Source organism: Trachinotus anak, unplaced genomic scaffold (assembly GCF_046630095.1).
Source record: "Trachinotus anak isolate AG129_WGS33_773 ecotype Australia unplaced genomic scaffold, CSIRO_AGI_Tana_v1 ptg000015l, whole genome shotgun sequence".
NCBI classification, from domain to species: domain Eukaryota; kingdom Metazoa; phylum Chordata; class Actinopteri; order Carangiformes; family Carangidae; genus Trachinotus; species Trachinotus anak.
Genome location: NW_027273866.1, coordinates 13,338,748 through 13,360,187, shown reverse-complemented (window position 1 = coordinate 13,360,187; position 21,440 = coordinate 13,338,748). Strand labels below are relative to the sequence as shown.

General features: G+C 40.4%; 1 protein-coding gene across 2 annotated transcripts in view; it reads left to right on the top strand.

The window, feature by feature from the left end:
- Nucleotides 1–21,440, top strand: part of syne2b (spectrin repeat containing, nuclear envelope 2b) — a 141,466-nt gene that overhangs the window by 72,647 nt on the left and 47,379 nt on the right. Inside the window, exons 75-94 of one of the 2 annotated variants that reach the window (XM_071497874.1) lie at nt 66–182; nt 390–527; nt 1,512–1,643; nt 2,322–2,399; nt 3,202–3,300; nt 5,852–6,184; nt 7,919–8,113; nt 11,413–11,643; nt 12,527–12,649; nt 13,117–13,232; nt 14,210–14,321; nt 14,580–14,714; nt 16,096–16,248; nt 16,346–16,540; nt 16,859–16,963; nt 17,427–17,546; nt 17,657–17,857; nt 17,971–18,144; nt 18,889–19,017; nt 20,588–20,781. In XM_071497874.1, coding sequence (XP_071353975.1) covers nt 66–182; nt 390–527; nt 1,512–1,643; nt 2,322–2,399; nt 3,202–3,300; nt 5,852–6,184; nt 7,919–8,113; nt 11,413–11,643; nt 12,527–12,649; nt 13,117–13,232; nt 14,210–14,321; nt 14,580–14,714; nt 16,096–16,248; nt 16,346–16,540; nt 16,859–16,963; nt 17,427–17,546; nt 17,657–17,857; nt 17,971–18,144; nt 18,889–19,017; nt 20,588–20,781 — 3,080 coding nt within the window. Of the gene's footprint in view, nt 1–65; nt 183–389; nt 528–1,508; nt 1,644–2,321; nt 2,400–3,201; nt 3,301–5,851; nt 6,185–7,918; nt 8,114–11,412; nt 11,644–12,526; nt 12,650–13,116; nt 13,233–14,209; nt 14,322–14,579; nt 14,715–16,095; nt 16,249–16,345; nt 16,541–16,858; nt 16,964–17,426; nt 17,547–17,656; nt 17,858–17,970; nt 18,145–18,888; nt 19,018–20,587; nt 20,782–21,440 lie in introns of both variants that reach the window. The other variant, XM_071497876.1, reaches the window with a different exon arrangement.

Genomic DNA, 21,440 nt, shown 5'->3' with positions numbered 1-21,440 from the left:
AGATCAGTGAGTCCAAAGCTATAGACTTGTCCATCACTGAAGCTTTTGCTGTACTCTTTTTGTAGAAAGTGCCTGCTTTGTTCATCCAGCAGCCTCCGACTCCGATCCAAGCCAAAGCACTGTCAGCAGAGCAGACCACCTCTCAGCCTGAGCTCCCGAAATCCACTTCACATGGGGCTGAGGTTAGTCTGGTTCACTGTCCAAACTGTGCTTTGTTATCAGACGACTGTTTGATTTTAGTGATTAAAGGTGGTTTAGGAGATATTTTTAGGGGAAATATCAATTTGGGATTGTCTTAAAATCTTTTATTGCCAAGATTATGTAGCCTCGAAGTCACCATGTGTAGAAAACAAGTTTCTCAAAAACTGTACATTTTTGTTGGTTCTCAGAAGGAAGACACAGAGCAGGGCCAAATCAAAATTGTCCATGTTGAAGAGGATGTACTGAAGAGATCTGGAGCCATGCTGCTGACGGTGGATCGGTCCTCACCTGAGCAGAGACAGTCCAGGACACCCGACAGTGCTCAGGTAAGGAAGCCTCTCTTTTGAAGGGTTTGAACACTGAATAAAATAACCAAACTCATTATCACTGCATCCTCACACATGTGAAACTTCAGTGGTTTGCCACCAAAACACTTTTCTGTTCACTATTATCTCATTTACATGAAATTAACATCACTGGATGATAAAACCTGTGTTTTGAATATCAAATCCTCTCCCTCTGTAAGTGGCTCTTGGAAAAGAAAGTTTGTTGTTTGCTTCTTTCTGGTATATTAGAACAAATGTGGAGTGGTTGGTACTAACATGCATGCACACCCACTCTCACATGTGTTATTAACAAACTGTGTAAAATGTTGCAGAGTTGTTGTTTGTTTTCCTGCATGCTGGATACTAATTTTTCTATTGAAAATTGAAAATGTTTAGTATGTACTGTTGAACATGCAGGCAGTGGGACATTGAGGTGATGTTTGAGATATTGCTCTGCGCTCATTAGAAGCAAGATATTTCCAAATCAAAACTTGGCCGTCATGTTAACCTCCCCAACTGGACTCAGATCGCACAGTTTCTAAAGATATCAAATATATCTGGCAGAATTTAGTGGGAAAATTTTATAAAATTATATGCAAGATATGTAGAATATTTTTAATGTTGGTGCATTCAGTTTCAACACTGATTTACTAGAGACATCATAACTTAGTGTTCCTAAATAAACTAGAACTCTCTCACAGGATAATGTAGTATTTTATGAAAACAAATTCATGGTGAAAACATTGAATTTGTTTATTTGTATTGCATTTAGAAAAAGCATATTATCTACTTTTGAAATATCCTGCTAAATATCAAACAAACATGAACTCTCAGAAGTCGTAAAGGTTAAAAAGCATATTTAGCAGCAGAAACAGTGGTTTGCAACTCACTGTCCCAAATGCATGTGTGACCAACCCCACCTCCCACCATCCCCCCCCCCCCCCCCTCCCTCCCTGTGTGACTCTGCACATTCCGTGTCAGCAGTGGGAGCATCAGGGCGTGCTCCGGGCTGAAGAAGCCGCAGAGAAAAAAGACAGTGAGCAGCACAGAGTGGAAGAAGGTGGAGGAGGTGTTTTGTGGTGGCTCTGGGATGCTTTCCTGGGCACTTCTCCAGAGGTAAAGAAGGTTGAGAGCTACTCTGGAAAAACCTTTCATCCAACATTATTTCACTGTCATTCAATCTTTTTGGTCACCTCTATCTCCCCTTGGAGTTGCTTGTTACCCAAGGTCAACTACTTAACAGTTAGTGGGAGGGATTTACCACACTGGGTGAACATTTTCTAGAACATATTATAAGAAAGTTGATTAGTTCTGTTGATTGATGAGACATCTGAGACCAAATGACTCATCCTGATGTCATAAATCCCAGTAATGTCGTTATCCTATTAAACCTATTAAACCATTTGTAACAGCTGTATGACTAATCTCTGACCTCTTTGGCCTGGGTCACTCTGCACTCCACATCACTGTTGGTTCCTTCACCTTCCTCACCTCTACTACCATTTCCCTACTCATCATATCAAAGCCTTTCCTGATCCTTAATACATCTCTTCAATCACCACAGTCTCCACCTCTTTTCCTTTTCAATCTCCGTACATACCAGTTTCTGGATTTTGTTCTTCCTCTAGAGAGCAGTATTGAACAGGGTTTGTAATTTGTGTGACAGCACTGAGGATGAATGAATCCTTGTTAGCTCATAAAGTTTTACCAACAGTGTTTTTTCTTTCAGCCATTCAACATTTTCTTCTGGTTGTTTGTATAGACTGCTATAATATTTGTCGTTGTTGGTGTCAGGAATCTGTGGCTGTCGCCCAAGAAGAGACTGAAGCTGCCACTGAACAAAGCACTGAACAGACTGGAGAAGACAGACAGGTAACTCAACTTTAACCACTGTCAAACCTCATCATTGGCTCCCACTGAAATAACTGAAATTATTAATTCTCATCTTTTTTAATATAAGTCTGGTATTATTCAGTATATTTCCATATTGTCATCAAATCAAATAAAAAGACCAAAACTAATAATGAATTGATCCTACTAACAAGTGTTGCCTGTGTATCCAAAGCCTGATACATCTAAGTGCATAGAGCTCCACTGTTGTTGACATAAATGCCCAGTAGCAAACAAAATATATATCTTTTACCCATTTTTAAAGATTTTTGCTCTTTAGTAGAAACAGATTAGCTGAGTGCCACAGACAAGGTAGGAAAGATGGAGAATGTGCATTGTTGGTTTTTAATCTTCTTATGGGATTTGTTGACAGCAACAAAAAATATAGAGCAATATCTTTTAATCAATTTCAGTTCTAAGTTTTGGTGAACCTTTAGTTCTTATCATTTGCTGACAGTATTGTGCTGTAGGAGTTTGAGGTCACGCATGTGTTACTTAAAAGAGTGAGCTAATACATTTTACATGTATATTATTGATGCAAACTTCCATATTCTTGGCAAATTCTTTAAAAAGCCATTTAATTTATTTTACAGTGCAGCAGGTGTTATACAAGACAACATAACAAAAAGATGTTTGTAACATTATGTAACTTCCTTAAATTCCCTAACAGAGTGTATCAATAACTGTGTGACTCCTTATCTTGTGGTAAACCTTTAGACTAAATGATCAGTGTTTTTAACTGACTGACCTGACTGATCTTCTAACCCTGCTCATGTTTCTTCAGGATGTTGAGGGCCCAACTGACACCACTGAAGCAAGTTCATCTGAAGCTTTATCAAAATCCCCGGGCACAGTCAGAACTCAGGCCCTGCCTGAGAGCATGGTAAACACAGCCTCGACCATAAAAGTTTCCAAATCCACCTCTGGGCCCCAGCAGAAATGTGTAGTCTCCTAGATCTAGAACTTGTTGAACTAGAACCTTTCACTTCTTCTTACTCTAAGGCAAGAAGTACTTATAGAATCATGTGCAAAATCTCCAAACTCTCTCCTTGAAACAAGCCTAGATTCCACAGTATCTTCTAGAATAAACCTTAGACTTACAATTTATTTTCTGAAACCAATCATAGAGCTTCCAGCCTCTTCTAGAACATACAGATGAACTCACAGTATGCTCTAGAATTAAAGTCCGACCTGCCATTCCTTTTAGAACCAATCCTAGAACACCAGTATTTTCTACAGCCTATCATCAATCTTCCAACTTCTTCTAAACCCTGTCTTAAAAATCTTCTAGAATCAAGTCTAGATTTCAAGGCTTCCTCTAGAATCTTCTAGAATTAATCCTAGAGCTGCTACTGTTTCTAGGCCCATTTTATGGAACTACAACTACCAAATCTGGTGCTCTGTGTTTTGATTGAACCAGCTGTCAGCTCTTGAATTTTTCTAGAATCAAGCCTTTTTCTACAAAAAAAGAAACTTTTTCTTGAACCAAATCTGGAAAACCTAAATTTTTCTACAACCGATATAAGATCTCCCGACCTTTGAGCTCCCAGTGTCTTTTAGAATCAAGCCTAGATTTCAAGGCTTCTTGTAGAATTTTCTAGAACAAGCCTCAAAATTGAAACTCCTTATTATGAATTTTATGTAGTCAAACATAGAACATTAATTCTACAACCTATTGTACATTTACCAACCTTTTCTTTATCCCACTATAAAACACCCAGTGGTCTCTGGAATCAACTCCAGATTAAATGTTTCTACTTCTTTCAGAACTTTGATACTCAAATTCATCTACACCAAAATCTGTATCTCCCAATTTTAAACACAAGTTGAGAGCGCCTTACCTCTTAAGCTACCTGTAGAGCTCTTGACTTTTACTAGAACCACTCTTTTCTCTGCAACCAAAACTCACGTTTTCTAAAACCAAATCTAGAACGTCATCACATCTCTTTTAGAATCAGACCCAGATTTCAAGGCTTCTAGAACGAGACCTGGAGCTCACTTCTGACCTTTTTGAGAACCTGTGTTTTTTTTTCTACAAACTCATAACTTCTAACTTCCTCACATTAGACATTAGCTCACAGCATTCTCTCTTCCTGAACCAAGTCTAGAACACCTGACATATTCTAGCTCCAAGCCTAGAACTCTTATAGATTTCTTCTAGAAATGTCTCACTTTAAACCCACAGTGCATTTACATGGCAGAGAATTCCAGATACTGGCCTCCACAGTTCCAAGCTGTAGATGTTTTGTTTACATTAGAAATTTGGATTGATTATCAGTGTTACTGCATTGATATAACTGAAATAGATGATAGGATTAAGTAATTGAATTCAATCTAATGTGTGCCAAAGATGTATTTTTCTAAGTTTACTTGTGTGTTTACATGAAGGATTATTGAGCTTACCCATCCTCAGCGTAATTCTGCCAAGTTGAGACAAGTGAACACCACTGAGATGTGGTTCAAGATGACACAGCACATTATTGATACTAAGAGAAAAGTGGTGGGTGATGATTACTATTTTACCAAAACCTGAAGCAGACTGATGGTATTTAGCATGTGGGGTGGATGGTTTTTAACAGTCTGTAATAAGCTTTTGCATGAACCTCCTGATGGGTTATGTTTTTATAAAAGGCAGAATCAAAGTGTACTCATAGACATATTTTGTGAACCGTGTTTTATAATGTATCATATAGGGAATGGTAATTTGAAATAGTTCCTGATTGTTGACCTTTTCATTTACTGTCTGAGCTCATTTGCCAGCAAATGCAGAGCATATCTGTTACAATAAACTCATGTTTGCTTGCTTATATGCATCTGCCATTTGTATTTCCACAAGCTGAATGTGATAATAAATTGTTATTTACAGAGTTAATTGATTAACTGGGTAATTATTACTTTGAGTGATTGCTCAGTCACTGCCTGGCAGCAGGAGTGTGTGGAGAAAGATTCCTGCTTTGTTAAGAATCAGCATCATCACTATAACTCTATGCAGTACAGCGTTTTTACTGAAGAAAACAACCTTTTTCAGATGATTGTTGGCCATGAAAATGCACTGGTTTGACATGATTACTGATTAACACACCACTGTTAGCAGGTGAAAACCTCCAAATTTAGTTTCAATTTAGTATCACTTCATTAGAGCAGTTGTACTCAAACAATAAGAGAATTATGTTACTTGCTCTAATGAAACATTTTTAAGCAATTCATCAATATCAATCTAAGAAAAGTAACATCATCTGAGAAGCTGCCATTTTTGGAGCTACAAGGTTTTCACCTGAAAGCAGAAATACTGAGATGTCTTACATTATATGGCATGTACTTGTACATTGTTCTTCTTTTGTCTTTCCATTCTGTCTACATATCCAAACAAGAGCACAAATACAAATAAACCCACAACAGTGATCTACTCCTCCGTCTCTCTTTTTCTGTGTCAGGAGCTCATGCAGGGTCAGAGGGGGCTTGCATGGAGGGGGGATGACAGCCACCCAGAGGGGCTGAAGACACCCACAGTATACACACAGAGCACACACACACTTGCACAGGACTCACTCATAAAAGACACTCATGTAAGATCAGAGAGCAGTGAGGTGGACAGTGGTATGTGGTCACTGGAGACGTCTCAGAGTCTCAAAGCACACACGCCTTCTCAACTCAGTGTGACATCAGCAGAGCAAACAGAGGCCTGCGAGCCTCAAGCCCCCCCCACCTCTACATTCACACCCCAGCATCAGGACCACACTGAGGGCCTGCGTCCTGCAGCAGCCCCGGTAAGTTTCAGCATGATACACAAACATGAGCTCCGTCCTCCTCCTAACCCTCTAACAGTGCAGGAGTGGATGCAGAGGTGGGGACTGGTGGCACACAACCCACAAATGGATTCAGCTGAAAAAACTACTGTTTAGTCCCGAAATAACCATCTAGGAGGTGTTGGATTTTATGTTTGATCTGGCGCACAGCCTTGCAGTTTGATGTGCAGGTTGCACCACTTTTGAGTTTACTCACCCTCCACCCCAGTGAATGCTGTATTGGTTTCATTTGCATTTACCTGTAATGCATTTTTTTATTCCATTTTGCATTTACATGTGTGAATTCACATTCAGAGCCCTGGAGGTAGCATGGGGAGCACATTTTGAAAACTGCGTTCCTAAAGTGAGCTTGAGATGCTCATTTATGTTGCCTAAACTTAATCATTTTTACTCTTAACTTAATAATTTGCTGTAAAATTACTTAACTAATTCCCTCTTTCCTCTTGTCCTTATCTCTCACACTCATTTTGGACCACTTGCATTAAATAAAGTTCCAAGATACATTGGTATACTTGGTGTTTTGGCTCTTAAACGCCAGGTTTTGTCATTTTGCTGCCCTTTTTACACAACAGAAGGGAGAGTGTAATTATTTTAAGGGCATGATTTAGTCTCTCATAGGCACAAATGATTGATTTAAAGGGACAAGTTACATAATTTAAAGGTAAAATATACTAAAAATATGTGTCCACAGCATATTACTAATGAGAGGCAACCTTTTTTCAAAAATATTCTTCCCTAACAAACAGAAGGTTCATTACAGTCATACACACTCACTGACATTGAAGCCTGGTGTATGGTCGAGTCAAGTGATTGAAACTGACATTTAAGGCAGGTTTGTTGACTCTTGGAGTTCACCTCCTGTTTAGGCTGCATCAAATCCTCATTAGTTTTTTGGCAGCTGTCAATAGAAGCCCTGAAAGGCAGGTGAAACATTTTGTTACCAGGAGAATTTTATTTAAGTTTTTGTTTTTTTCATCATTTTTTTCTTCTTGGCCTGCCATTCCTAAATAAATTGAATGAATGCCTTTCAGGGCTTCCATAGACTTTTCAGTGAACATGCACAAAATAATTAATTCTAAAGCGGAAGCAGTGGTTAAAAGGTCTGAAGAGGAGACAATTAAAAGGAAAAGAACATTAAAATTTATGTGATAACTGTCAGTCATCTGATAAGCTGTCAGATGAGTGACAGCTACAAACTGTAACAACAGTCTCATGAGGAAGTAGGAGAGTGTTCGTACCCTGTGTTTAGTGCTTACTCAGCTCAGCCGGCCCTCTGTCTCAGCTCCACCCCTGTAGCCTGAGGCCTCTGTTCTCTCTCTGTCAGTCTCTCTCGCTCTTCCCGTGATAAAGAGTCGCTGTCACTGAAGCCTGGCCACCGCTCCAGGAAGTGGTTTCTGCCACAGGTGGGTGGAGCAGACAGGGAACGAAAGAGGACAGAGACTGAGAGAAAGAGAAAGAGAGAAGCAGGCAGGGGAACGGCACTGAAAGTGTCAGTGTGAGAAGTAGAATTACATCTCATGATTATTTGTTTAGGCCAGTATCAGAGTTCAGGTAGACTTAGCTCACAGCTACTGTTTCCTCAGGACCCAGCTCAGCTCTCAGCCTCCCTCCCCCACTGCCCTGTCCCCTCTCCCCTCTCTACCTGTCACCCTGGAGCAGGGAGGCTCAGCCAGGTGCGTTGTGTTTGTGTCCCAGGGACCAGAGGAGCCTCGGCCAGGTGGGCTCCAGCCTGGACCCCGCCCCAGTGAGGGAGTCCTCCATGTCTGCCTGGAGAGGGTCAGCCAGCTGGAGCTGTGGCTGCAGAAAGCCCAGAGGAGCCTGGTAGCTGCCACAGCTGCCAGTCCATCGACCATGCAGGACACCGTGGAGCAGCAACTCCTCACCTGCCAGGTAGGCCACACCCACCAGGGGACCAATGCAATCCCAGTTTGTAGGTCAGATAATGCTGAGGTATTTTACTTAAATCTGAGTTAAATATGGGTGAAATTCATTTAGCTAGGTTACATATAACTGTTGTTTCAAAGGCTTTTAAATGAAGCAAGTCCTAACTACACACTGAAATACAGTCACTAAAAAAATGTGTTTCAGTTCATTTTTCTTTTTCTTTTTTCAATATATTTCTTTCTTTTTTGTTGTCTTTTTGTTTTCATTTTGTTATTATCAACCCTCTGCATTTTCTGTTAAGTTTTTTTTTTACATCTACTGGATATTTATATATTAGACTATGTAAAAATGCAAAAATGCTGTAGAAACAGTGGAAAAAAAACTTTATTTTTTCAATTAAATTCAAGGGAACTTTATGTTGCATATCTAATTTCTTTTGACTCCAAATTCACGGCAAGTCTGCAAAGAATCAGCTTTATCATAATATCTAACAGCACATCCAGCTTTAAACTGGTCTTACATGACGGTGACACTGATGCAGAGTTAAACTAGTTCTTCAGTCTGAGTTTATCAGCCTGCGTCTCCTCCGTCTCTGTGCAAATAAAGCATCTAATAATAACAACAGTCATAGGTCGCTGGTCAGGTCATGTGACTTTACAAACATTTCAAGTTGCACAATCTAGAAGAGCAAAATATGACTCATGAGTCATTTCCAAATCCATGCTGCTTATTTCAGATCTTTCAACATCAGGCTCAGATTTAAATTTCCCTCCCGTGCTGGTTTGTTTGAGTCTCTTGTATGATGTAAGAACTTTAGACACATCTGGCGGGAGCCAGAGTTCATCAGCGAGGACTGCTCAGTCAGTCAAAGTTGATGACATGTTTGCATGTGTTTGTGTGTTACGGTGACACAGCCTGTCTGTCTGCTGGCTTCCTCCAGCAGCTGGATGTTATAGATCTGAGTCATAGGTCAGTTACCCTTTCACTATCTCAGTGCTGATAACACAATAATGCCGACAGTGGCACTACATATAGCTGTAAACACAAGTGTCATATTTGCATAGCTGGTGTTTGTGCTTCCTGAATCCATAGTAGGTGTGTGTATGGAACAGTACCGGGGTTAAAAGATGCACAAAGACACTCAAACAAAAAAAACCAACTCAAATTCCTTCAGTGACCATCACTGTGCTGCTGTGTTGAAAACACATAAACTCTATATATGTTGAGTTCTGACCCCAGTCGGATCTGCCGGCAACATGTAACATCTGGCCAATCAGAGCTCCTGCTACTGCTCTGTAGGTTGGACTTTTTTTAGGTAACTCACTGATGACACCTTGATTATTGAAAAACAAATGATAACAACATAGTTTGGAAAGTTCATAAAGAAGGAAATGAATGAATCTTATGTCTATTTCCTTATTGAATGCTGAATACTGTTTTATAGTATTGTTTCTTCCTAGTTCTCAGGTCAGATTGTTCTTGGTGAATGTCAGTGAGCTCGTGAGTCACCTTATCTCATTTTATTACCTCTGAAGTTTGCTGTAATTCCGCCTGTGAATGCAAGACTGTCCATTCAAACCAGGGCTGGTGGGGAAAGTGAAAGAAGGACTCTCTCAGTAAACATTAACCCAAAGTGGCTTTATTCAGACATCAATAACGTTTCTGCTGCTTTTTGAAATCCACTTCAGCCATCTCACTCTTTGTGAACTTTGTAATGTGATGTCAAATATCATCAATATGCTCATTGTCAGAACGTTGCGACGTCGCCTCAGAAACAAATGAGTTGTAGAGTTTAACAAACACAAAGTTCCAGCTGCTGGTGTTTGCATTGAGGGTGCAGTGTGGCTGCAGAGGTGGTGACCAAACCAGCAAAGTCCAGAAATCAACAAGTCAATTGCACCTCTGAACTACCAATCAAACACATTTAAAACATGTTGCAGAAGGCAGTAGCAGGTACATTCTACTGCAGCTAGTATACTATATGCTATAAAGGAAAGTTGCAAAGTAATTTTCAGATAAATATATTGAAGTAAGATGTAGAAGTTTTCCTTCTATAATGTCGGGGAGAAAAAAGAAAATTCTCAAAAAAATAAAGAAAAACTTGGTTTCGTAGATTAACTTATTTTCTGCCTCTTACTGTTATACAGGTGAAACCTAATTGAAAGGTTGTTTCCATAGATATTTTGTGTTTGATGATCTGCATGACTCACTCTGTGGCAGAATAATCCTCAGTCAACAGAGTCATGCCCTCACAGGCTCCAACATTATGTCTTCATTCAGAACTTTAGCAGGTATCCTCCTCCCAGGATTCACTCCCCGTTGACCCTGCGACTGTAACTCGAGCCTCCATTAAAGTTTCAGAGGTTAAACACGTCCCTCAGTCACACGTCACATTTGAATGACGCTTTGTATGCAAACAAACAGCAACTGATGAGATCTTGTCTTCTATTGAAATTTGCTGAAGAGGCTCCCTCTTCATGGCCCACATCTGCCTTTAACATCATGTATGAACCTTTGTGATGCTTTGTTCACAGCTGACCTCATAATCTGAATCTATTTCAGGTGTTGTTTTTGATACAATAGTGGCAAAAAGAGAGCAGGAAATGAGGCTGAAGAGATGTGTAATAAAGGAACAGTTAAAACAAAATGCAGACAAGGGTGTGTCACAGGAGAACGAAAGGGTCCGAGGTCAACCCTCAAATCCTGAAATCCTGAATTATGATTGGCTTATTACATCAAGATAGAAACGTTGTTCTCAAGATTGAGATCCGAGCCATTTACAGCAGAGGAAAAAAACATACAAACAAGGATTTTTATCTGATATAAGATTAGTATTTGTAGTAATTAAAAACATCCCCTGAGCAACTGGGCAGGGTCTAAAACAGACAACTGAAAGAATTAAAAATGGCAATTTTGCAAAGATGATTTAAATGTGTTTATTTTACTGAAAAAGTGCAGTGAAGACATTTACTTGAAATTAAAATGCATTTGTATAACTAATATTTCAAGTAGTAGTTCAGCTAAAAGTTTAATTCAACATCCTTCAGCTGAAAGAGGTTGAAGTATAAGTGCTGAAAAGCAGGTGAAGACTCAACTGAGGTTCAAAGGCTAATAGGAGTTGAAGAATTAGCTGATATGTAAGCACTAAAGGAAGTGCTGAAAACAGTTGAAGAGTCAGATAAATCATTTAATATCACTGTATAAGTGCTGAATAGAGCTGAAATGTCAGTTGGAATGTGAACACTCAGTGATGTATATTTTCATTAATCATGTGATGCGTCGTGTGTGTTTGTGTTGATGTACAGGAGATGTTCCTGGAGATCGAGCAGAAGGTGGCGAGCCTGTCGTCGCTCGGCCTCGCTGCTGAGCTGCAGCAGCAGGACGAACTGGGAGCTGTGGGATCCCAGCAGGAGGCGGCTGAGTTGCTCTCCTCCAAACTGGAGCTCCTTAAGGCCAAACTGGTCTCCTTCCATCAGCTGCTGCAGGACAGACAGGGAGAAGAGAAGATGGTCACACACAAAGAGCCACAGGAACAGGTACATACAACAGTCAGGTGTAGGTTGGTTGGGTAATAGGTTTAGGTATTTGAGGTTTTACTCATATTTGGTTTATTTTAATTCCCATGTCTTATATGGATATGCAGCATTATGTTATACAACTTGTTTTCATCCTGAAACCATAAAAAAGAGGAAATATGTTTGACCTATGTCTGAAAGAATATGGTGGAAATACAAATATTCAATGTAAATTTGAAAAAAAATAAAACAATTAACTAAATCATCTCTTCCACAAAACACAAAGTGAAATTCCTCTGCTCCACTTGATTCATTAAGCTGTTCTGTCTCTTTCTTTGAGGCAGGTGACGGTTGAACACGTGGCAAAGTCACTTCCTGATAATTATTAACAGGTTTGCAAATAAACCATTAGAGGCTCACCGGCACCTCGTTAGGACTTTCCCGCTCAGCGTGGAGGAAGCTCTGTTTAGTTTCATACCTACAAGTGCTAAGCAGAACTGTTTGTAAGCCTTTGTAAGGATTCACAAGCAAATTCCAAGTGTTTCAATTAGTCTCAGCGCTGACACAGATTGAACAGTTTCCCTTTCTAAAGGTGTTTTTTATATAATTGGGACCAAAGCCACAAACATTATGGGATAAAATCATGATTAGACATTTTAATCTGGAAGCTGGTCTGATTTCTACTTCCTCAAACTACAAAATGACCATAACATGTCTTCAGGGTGTTGATCAAGTTGTTGCATTGCTGTCATCAGTCAATAATTTCATCAAAACTTCTACATTAAACACTTTATGCTTTAGATTCACATTAGTCGAAATTACTAACAATCCAGTGAAGACTATGACTACACCGCTGACGATAACACAGATAAACCTTTTTCATGTCTCTTTTCTGTCTCCTCAGAAGTCGTTACCTCAGGCAGAGCGCCCCCTTCAGCCTAAGCTGAAGCGCAGCAGCAGTGTTCAGGAGATGTTCTCCTCGCCAAGAAACAAACTCCTCAGACAGAGCAGCCTGCAGCAGCAGAAGGTACTGGAGGTGTAGGGTTCGACTTGTCGTGAGGTTCCAATATTTTTAGATGACAGGCAGCATCAGTATCAAGCTATTTATATTATATATCTGAAAGTAAACCGTTTTTGACATATTTTAAGCTTTGAGATTGTCATGGGACACAAAAACATTCAAAAGTGTGGAATAATAATAAAACCTCATGTCAACTTTCACTAGAAAGTAAGTTCATCATACTGGAGGTGGGCGACATAACTGGACAATACTGAGTTTTGTTAAAACATCAATATGAACTTCAGTGTAAAAAACCAAAATCGATTTTTATTAATTTTCAGGTGATAGTAGTTTGTGTTTCTTTTTCACTTTTACCTTCTAGATTTGTTGCTCAGGAGTTCAAACCAGCAACTCAGTTCAAACTCATATTGTAGTTTATTAGTGTTGTGTACATATAACTTTATACCTTATTGTTGTTGTTGTTTGTGTTGCAGGAGCTGGAGCAGGAGCTGAGTGAACAGAGAGGACTGACTCAGGCCATCGCTCGGCAGGGCAGCAGAGCTCGACTTCACAGCCAGGACTCAGAAGACCACAGCCCGCTGTCACCATGGTAAATTATTTTATTTTATTTTATTTTATTTTATTTTATTTTATTTTATTTTATTTTATTTTATTTTATTCACGCCTGTTTCCCTCTATTTATTTTCTCTGTACAATAGTAAATCTCCATTTTTAAGACGTCACTATCATTTTAAAACATCATGACAGGGTGTTTGGCCAACCATGAACTGAAACATCCCCGGTTTGAATCTAGCTAAGGACGTTTGTTGTCTTTCCTTATCTCTCTCTATTTTCATCTCCTGTCATTCCTCCCATGTCAGGGTCTGAAAAAGGCACAAAATTCCTTTAAAAAATAATAGTTTCAATATGGGGTAAACTGATGCACTAGAATCAAGAAAGTGCCACTCACTACTTGAAAAATGCGTTGTTTTTTAAAGAGGTCTACACTCACTGAGCACTTAATTAGGAACACCACACTGATACTGCGTAGTTCTTCCCTCTGCTCTCAAATAACCTCAGTTCTTCATGTCAGGGATCCACAAGATGTTGGAAACTTTCCTTAGAGACTCTGCTCCATGTTGACATGATAACATCATTTAATTTCTCCCCTGACCTCTCTCATCAACACACAGCTGCTGCTCACTGGATGTAGAGACTGTTGTATGTGAAAATCCAGGAGATCAGCAGGTTCACAAACACTCAAACCAACAATCATGTCACAGTCAAAGTCACTGAGTCACATTTTCCCTCACTCTGATGTTTGATGTGAACATGAACTGAAGCTCTGACCTGTATCTGCATGGATTTTATACATCGCACTGCTGCAATATGATTGGTTGAATAAGCAGGTGTATAGGTGTTCCTAATAAAGTGCTTGGTGAATGTATGTGCAACATATCTATATTCTTCCTATTTACATACAAGAGTGGCATATAGGAAAGAAAGAAAGAAAGAAAGAAAGAAAGAAAGAAAGACAGAAATGAAGTGAAATGAAGTGCTAATTTTCAGCCTCTTCGCTCTCTGCAGGTCGCCTCCTGCTGAGGCTGATGTGGAAGAGGACTCTGCTCAGAAGAAGTGGGATCGCCTTCACAGTCGGCTGCTGGCTCTGGAGGAGAGCTGGCTGCTTCCTCCCTCTGAGGTAGGGCCTTCATCGTGAGAGCTGAAGTGCTTGATTATCACTTTTCAAATACAAAAAGAAAAGAAAAATTGGTGTTCTCGCTATTCTTGATTATCACCTTCTTTGAGCTGAAGGCACTTTGTTGTCTCTTTGGTGTTACGGGGACTCCTGCAGGGCTTGATAAGAGTTATGTGTGTCTCCGACTTTTCTTTCTGTGTTTTTTGTCTGCCTCTCTGTATACGTGACTCTCTCTTTCTCTCTCTCTCTCTCTCTCTGAAGGTGACAGACTCATCTAGGAGGCGTAGTGATGGAACAGCAGGACGTATGATTGGCACACAAAACCTGAAAGAGCTTCAGACCCTAATCAGCCATCTGAGGGAGCTGGGAGATAGAGCTGCAGAGCCTCTGAATCAGGTGAGGGGCCGAGATCAACGCCGTTTATCAGAGAATATGTAGGTCATGACATGTGACCTCTGCAGGGTAGCTGGTCTCATTCTCAAGACGCTGGGACCCCTCCAAGAAGACACAATCTGAGGGGTTGCTAGATGATTAGCTCCTTTAATTTATAATCTTTAATATTCCATCATTCAAACACAATTTTAGATGCTATTTATTCCGCTGCCACTATTCACACTTACTGGTTACACACTCTGGATGTACACACTGGACAAAATTCATAAGACAAGAGCTGACACGATCTTATACTGCATGTCATTTCTGGGTATGTGCATAAACCATGCAGTGATGTAATCTGAAGGAGTAAAACAGCTGATCCTGGTCATTTTTGAGAGGAAACATGCATCAGTACAAGTGATTTTTAATCACACTCTAAGTGCATTTTCTGCCCCCGGTGAGAGAGGTTTAATTAAAGCTCAGAGCTCTGGGACTTATTTAGTTTTATTAAGTAGATTTAAATTTGTTAAAATCTGCTCATTCTGCTGTGTCTGACAGTAATATCCTGCTCCAGCTCTTCACAGAAGCAGTGTGACGTTTACACTTATGAAATATTCAAATCCAAATCTCAATGATGTTATAGCTGTGCTATTCAATTATATGCAATTATCTTAGATTCAGTGTTCATCATTTTATACAAAACTCCTTAAAATGTGCTCAAAATAATTCCTTGTAAAATCTGGTTCAGGGTTTCAGCTGGAAGTGTAGCAAAGTGCAGCATGAGTCAGTAGTTAGAAAAGGTAAAAATAAAATGCTATAAAGTTCTGTTTCACATTTTGTGCTGAAGATTAGACAGTCAACCTTTTTTAAACAACAGTTGGTTAAGATTAAATTTTACATTGTGTAAAAAATGTATTTTAACAACTAGGGTGTAACAATGTGTTTATTATAACTTATATTTCTGTTGTAAGGTCACATTCTGTAAGTGGTGGATGATTAGGATTAAAAAATAAACTGTAATCAACCTCAACTGCCACTCTGATGAAAGCAAGATAGTTTGGGAAATAAAGGCATGTTGAAGAAGAGTTGTGCTACATGTATTAACATTAAGGCAAAAGCAACAAAAAAACACAACTGAGTCTAGACTTTGTAGATCAAATTTCAAACCACGTCTCTTTGTTTGAAATGTGATTAAAGCGAGCTGGGAGTTAAACTCAGCCTTAATGCTCTGATGGGACACTCAGCTTGTTGTGTTGTTTTCAGTCGCTCACCACAGGACGTGCATTCTGACATCACACTTTACAAAACCAAGAGCAGAAAAAACAACAAACATGAAAGGTGGTCAGAAAGAGAAGAATGTTGCTGGACTAATTCATAGTTTGACTTCCCGCTCTGACCGCAGGCCTCCTCTGTGGACGGCTCCCTTCAGACACTGAATGAGGGTTTGTTTCATGTGCTGCATGGAGCATCCTTGTCCCTGTCCTCCATCAATAACCTGCTGCACTCACCTTCTGCGAGGACACATGAAGAGGATGCAGAGCTGCTGCAGCTGCAGGTAGGACTCCTAAAAAACCTAAACTAAAAATTCTCTCCAAAAACATCCTCCACACTCACGCCTTCTCTGAATGTGTTTGCAAATTCTTTTATTTCAGAGTCTGTCAGCAGAGCTGGCAACCCTCAGCAGTGAGCTGGCCTCGCAGGGGGCAAAGGTCACCGGTGTCCTGGGGTCAGAGTGTGCTCAGTGGTGTGTTGATGACCTGTGCAGGGTCTTTCCGGTGGTCCAGGCCACTCTGAGCAGCAGAGAGAAGCAGCTCAGGAACCTGCAGGAGGAGACAGCAGAGCGACAGGTCGGCTCATCTCTGACTCTTCTTTATCTGCTCAGAGACAAAAACTCACTAGTGCACCTTGAATTATTTTAAGAAGTAAATGTTTAATTTGATTTTTGATTAATGATCTTTGTGAGTTATCCCACTGGGTCATCATTTATACAGTGACTCACCTCCTCCACATAATGAATACCAGTTTACTTTACACTTGCCTCAGCTTTTCTAACTTATCAATAACTAGTATAACTGTAAACCTACACTCTTAAAATGGAAGTAACCTGAAACCTGTGTTGTTTGCATGCAGTTCACAGAATCAGTGTTGTCTGTCTAACCCAACAGAGACTCCTAAAAGAGTTGCATGCAGCCTTCACCTCTAACCAGTCAACTGTTCGCCAGATAATTAATAAATTCAGTGGGACGCTGGGCTTTAAAGACCAACTACAGGTAATGTTTCCATGGTGATGTTTCACTGTCACAAAATACTATAAGTGTTCAAACACTGTACTCTTAATGAATGTAGTGAGTTTAGATGCAGGCTTTATATAATAATACTTAGAAAACAGATCAATCTGTCTCTGTGTCTCACCTGTCTCTGTCAACTCTGATAAAACTCAAAGTAAACTCATAAAAGGTCAAAGGTCGGGAAACCAACAGCTTATAGATCAGCCAGAGTTTAACTAATATAAGTTATAATCTGTCAAAACTGAACATTACTGGGGGAAATGTGAGCACAGCTCTCAGAGTACAGAGAGATAATTTACTGAAGTATTGCACCAGTTTCTTCGTTACCTTTGTGTCATTTTGATGATGGGGCTGATGAGCTGCTGATGGTGAGCACTTGCCGAGTAGCCAGAGACCTGGCAAAGTTAGCAGAGTAATTTCACAAGTAAATGTGTTTAATTTCCAGGCTGTGGTTCAGATGCAGGAGACTCTGCAGCAGCAGGTGGAGCAGGTGAACTCTCTACTGGAGGAGGCCGAGCAACACAACCTACCTGCCTCTCTCATCCAGCAGGCCTCACAGCTGCAGGTAGCTGCTAGCTGGTGTATTTCATTTAGATGCTGTAAAATAAGAGACAATTCATTTGCCACAAAGCATGTTTTAATTTGAATTTGAGTGTGTGTCCTTCCTGTGTGCAGGGCGAGCTGCACACATCTCTGGGTGGTGTTCGTGCCCGCTGCGAGGAGCTGAGGAGCAGCGGGGAGCAGCAGCAGCAGTATGAGCGGCTGGTCCGCAGCCTCAAGGAGCTGCTCGCTCTGGGCTCTGAACGCCTCACACAGCAGCCTGACACGCAGCTCCAGAGCAGAGCTCAGCTCCAGCAGCAGCTCAGCAGTCACACGGTCAGTCTGCAGGAGACACAGGAAGTTTAGAATCCTCCAGAACAGCACAGTGTTTTGGTATTTTTAAAAAAATACCAATCATCTTTAACATTATGTTCTGTTTCTATCATCAGAACTTCTCCCAGTTCCTGGGCCATCATTTTAGGATCCTGAAGTACCTGACCAGCAGACTCCCAGAGAGCGTCCTCCAGAGGTGGGATGGGGTAGTGATGGGCCTGCAGGAGGAGGTGGCCCGACTCCAGCAGCACGCACTGGAGAAAGAAACCAGGATGCAGAAAACGTTACAGGTAGTACATGACATGCAGTGTTTTTCCTTTGCAAAGTGAATGTGAAGCAAAGCAATAAAAATGCTGCAAGAAAGACCCTGAAGAAAGATATCTTGAGAGAGAGATTCAAACACTTTTTCACATCCATCCTCACATCCCACACTTCCACCACTTTAAAGTGGGTGTCAGTGTCCGCTTGGATCATATTGATGGCTTTATTCATGTTAGCTTAACCTTTACATGTTCGTATAGCAATGCATGAACATCCATGAAATGTCAAACAATTACATGTTTTCCCCCGTGGACCACACATTTACATCATTCAACTAAGTCAAATACATTTCCTTTTCAAATAATTATAAAAGACAAAGGGATTGCACAGCATGGATGTTTCATTTCAAGCTTCAGAGTCTCTCAGCAAGTTAATAACAAGTTTAGTTTAATAATTTGAAAGTGGAGGTATCCAAGACTAGCATAACACAACTCCCCACAAATATATGAATTTAGCATAATGCTTTATTCTGTTCCAGAAATGGCACTTTTGATCAGCAAAACTGAATCCATTGATTAATCTGTTCAACAAAGTTCGCCCAAAGTTATGTATAACTTTATGAGATATTTTTGCAAAGGGACAGAAGTTTAAGATAATTGAAATAATGTAACAGGAGGTGGTGATTAAAGCCAAAAGGTATGAGAAGAGTCATTAAAAAACAATCACACCATTGACACGTTCTCTGACCTTTATCATGTCTCTGTCTGTGTCAGACATGGTCTCAGTGGGAGGAGGACAGTGCCTGGTCAGACTCCCTGCTGAAAGAAATTGAGACTTCATTTCCCAAGATGCACAAGGGGGGTGATGAGGAGCAGACATCAGAGAAGCTCTCTGTCTACCAGGTAATTTTTTATTAATGTAGCTTCTCTTTCTGGGGATAATTCTGATTTAGCAACAGGAGGCCCACCAGAGGACAGAGAGCATTTTTCTATTTTCCGCTCCACTCACTTTGGGCGCACTCTCCATGCTGTGCTTTGTGCATTGCACTCAAAACCTAATTGGCTTAATCAAATACAAGTGAATTGGTTGTTGTCTATAGAGGAACATAATGTTCCTTGGGCCTGATGTGAGTTATTAGCCGAGTAGAGACCTCCAACCAGAATTAATTTTGGTTCATATTCCTTGTTGCTCCGCTTTGGGATTGGAAAAGTGCCTCTTATTCACCTGAAATGGACTTGGTTTTGAAGGTTGTCCAATAGTTAACAGAGTGTGATGTAGTAAAAGAGATGAAGATGGGAGACTAAATATCCAACCTCCAGTACCTTTCAGCATTGCTAATGTCCATGCAATACACACTGCCTAACTGACACTGCTGCTTCTGAGTATGGATCATATTTTAGTATGTGTCACATAAACATGACTTAAAGTAAAGCTAGTTCCCCATGAACAAAAGAGACACAAAAAAACAAAACAAAACCAAACTGAAGTCCGGAAAACATTTTTAGGAAAATTAAAACACTTCTGCTGTGTTTAGTATTTCACGATGTCTCCCTCTCTGGTGCCCCTTGTCAGCTTTAAGTGAAAAATGAACGTAACTAGCTAAACTAAATTCTGTTAGCACTGTGGTATATGCTAAGTGTAAGCATGCTAACGTTTCAACGTTAATGCTGCATTCACGCAATGTCGGAATAATGGGAACAAGATAAACACACTAGTTCTAGCTCTACTGCTAACATTGTAGCCACATCAGATTTCGTTAGCCGAATTAGCTTCATTTATTGTGTTACGTATTTGAAGAAGTTTGTCACGAAGTGTAACCAGATACAAACGAATAGCGTACAGTTCTTATCAAATGAGCTGAATTGATCATGTTGGTATTAATAATGGATTTTATTTGGATGTAACTTCAGCTGTGGTGCATTTACGCAGTTTTAATAAGTGGGAGTTTTAAGGGAAATTTCTGATATCGACGTGAACGGGTTTACCCGCTCAGCTGCTTGGTAACTGCGCTTTAAAGGATATGAACATCGCATTATGTGGTGTCTAAATAATAGGAAAACTTGAGTTTCCAGCAGGGACACTTCCCGTAAACGCCCCCTCAGGTCGGAACAACTCGGCGAACTTGCCGAGTTGTTGACGTCATATACGCGGAAACATGGTGGACGAGAAGAAATGTTTGATTGAAACATATTTCAAATTCATAAATTGCTTATCAGTTTTTTTACTATCATACAATTTGTAATAGTTACCGTCCACGTAGAGTGACATAGATGAGTTAGAAAAGTTTTTATTAGCAGTCACATTGATAATATGTAACACAGGAGTTAGGAGAAGGTGATGGGGCTGATTTTTGTATCCTCAGGAGTGTTAGTATAACATTATGTCGAGTCGAGTGGGCATGCATGTGTGTTTGCAGGAATCAGTTGTCTATAGGTGTGTGCTTCGTGTTATAAAGTTGTGTTTGTCTGGCAGGAGCTTGGGGGCGCTCTGAGGGAGAGCAGGGAGCGGTTCAGTCGGATGCTGGCGACCGGGCAACGACTGCAGAAGTCGGGGCGTAGCGGAGTGGGTGTGGCCGCCAGCGAGCTGGAGACACGCTGGAGAGCTCTGCACAGGAGGGTGGAGGGTGAACGCACCACCTTCTGCAGAAAACGGAAACTGAGAAGCAGGTGACAGATGAGGGGGAGAGAAAATGGAAAACTTAAACTCTGCAAAGCTAGAAGTTTTGTCTGTTATGTACTAGAAAGCATAAAATAGTGTTGATAGGCATAGTTTTAGCATAGATATTTTATTTTTATTCAGAATCAGAATCAGAATCAGAATCAGGTTTATTGCCAAGTATGTTTTCACGTACAAGGAATTTGTTCTGGTGAATGGTGCAGAGCGCACCAAAACACCGAGGCAGCCATCTGCGGCGCCATTTAAAAAGGAGGAATGGGGAAAAACAAGTGGAGAGGAGAGGAGAAAAAATAACAGAACCCAAACTATACTCCTGGGGGGGGGGGGGGGGGGGGGGGGGGGTACAGTGTGGGATTCGGGAAAAAAACCTCAGCAACATAGGCATATATAAACAAACACATCTTACAACACAGTGACTCAAGACAATTTGCTCCAGGGGAGGGGGTAAAAGGGGGGAGGAGGTGATTCCAGTGCAGACAGGCAGCCAGCCGCAGCCGCTGCCTATTTCAAGTTTAGAAGATAATTCTTTATAAGCAAGGTTACTAATGTGTTCAAAACATATTTAAATTGACATAGAAATATTTAAAAAAAAATAATAAAACATATAAGTGAGACTCTTAAATAATAAATGCCTCTGTTTAAGATTTCT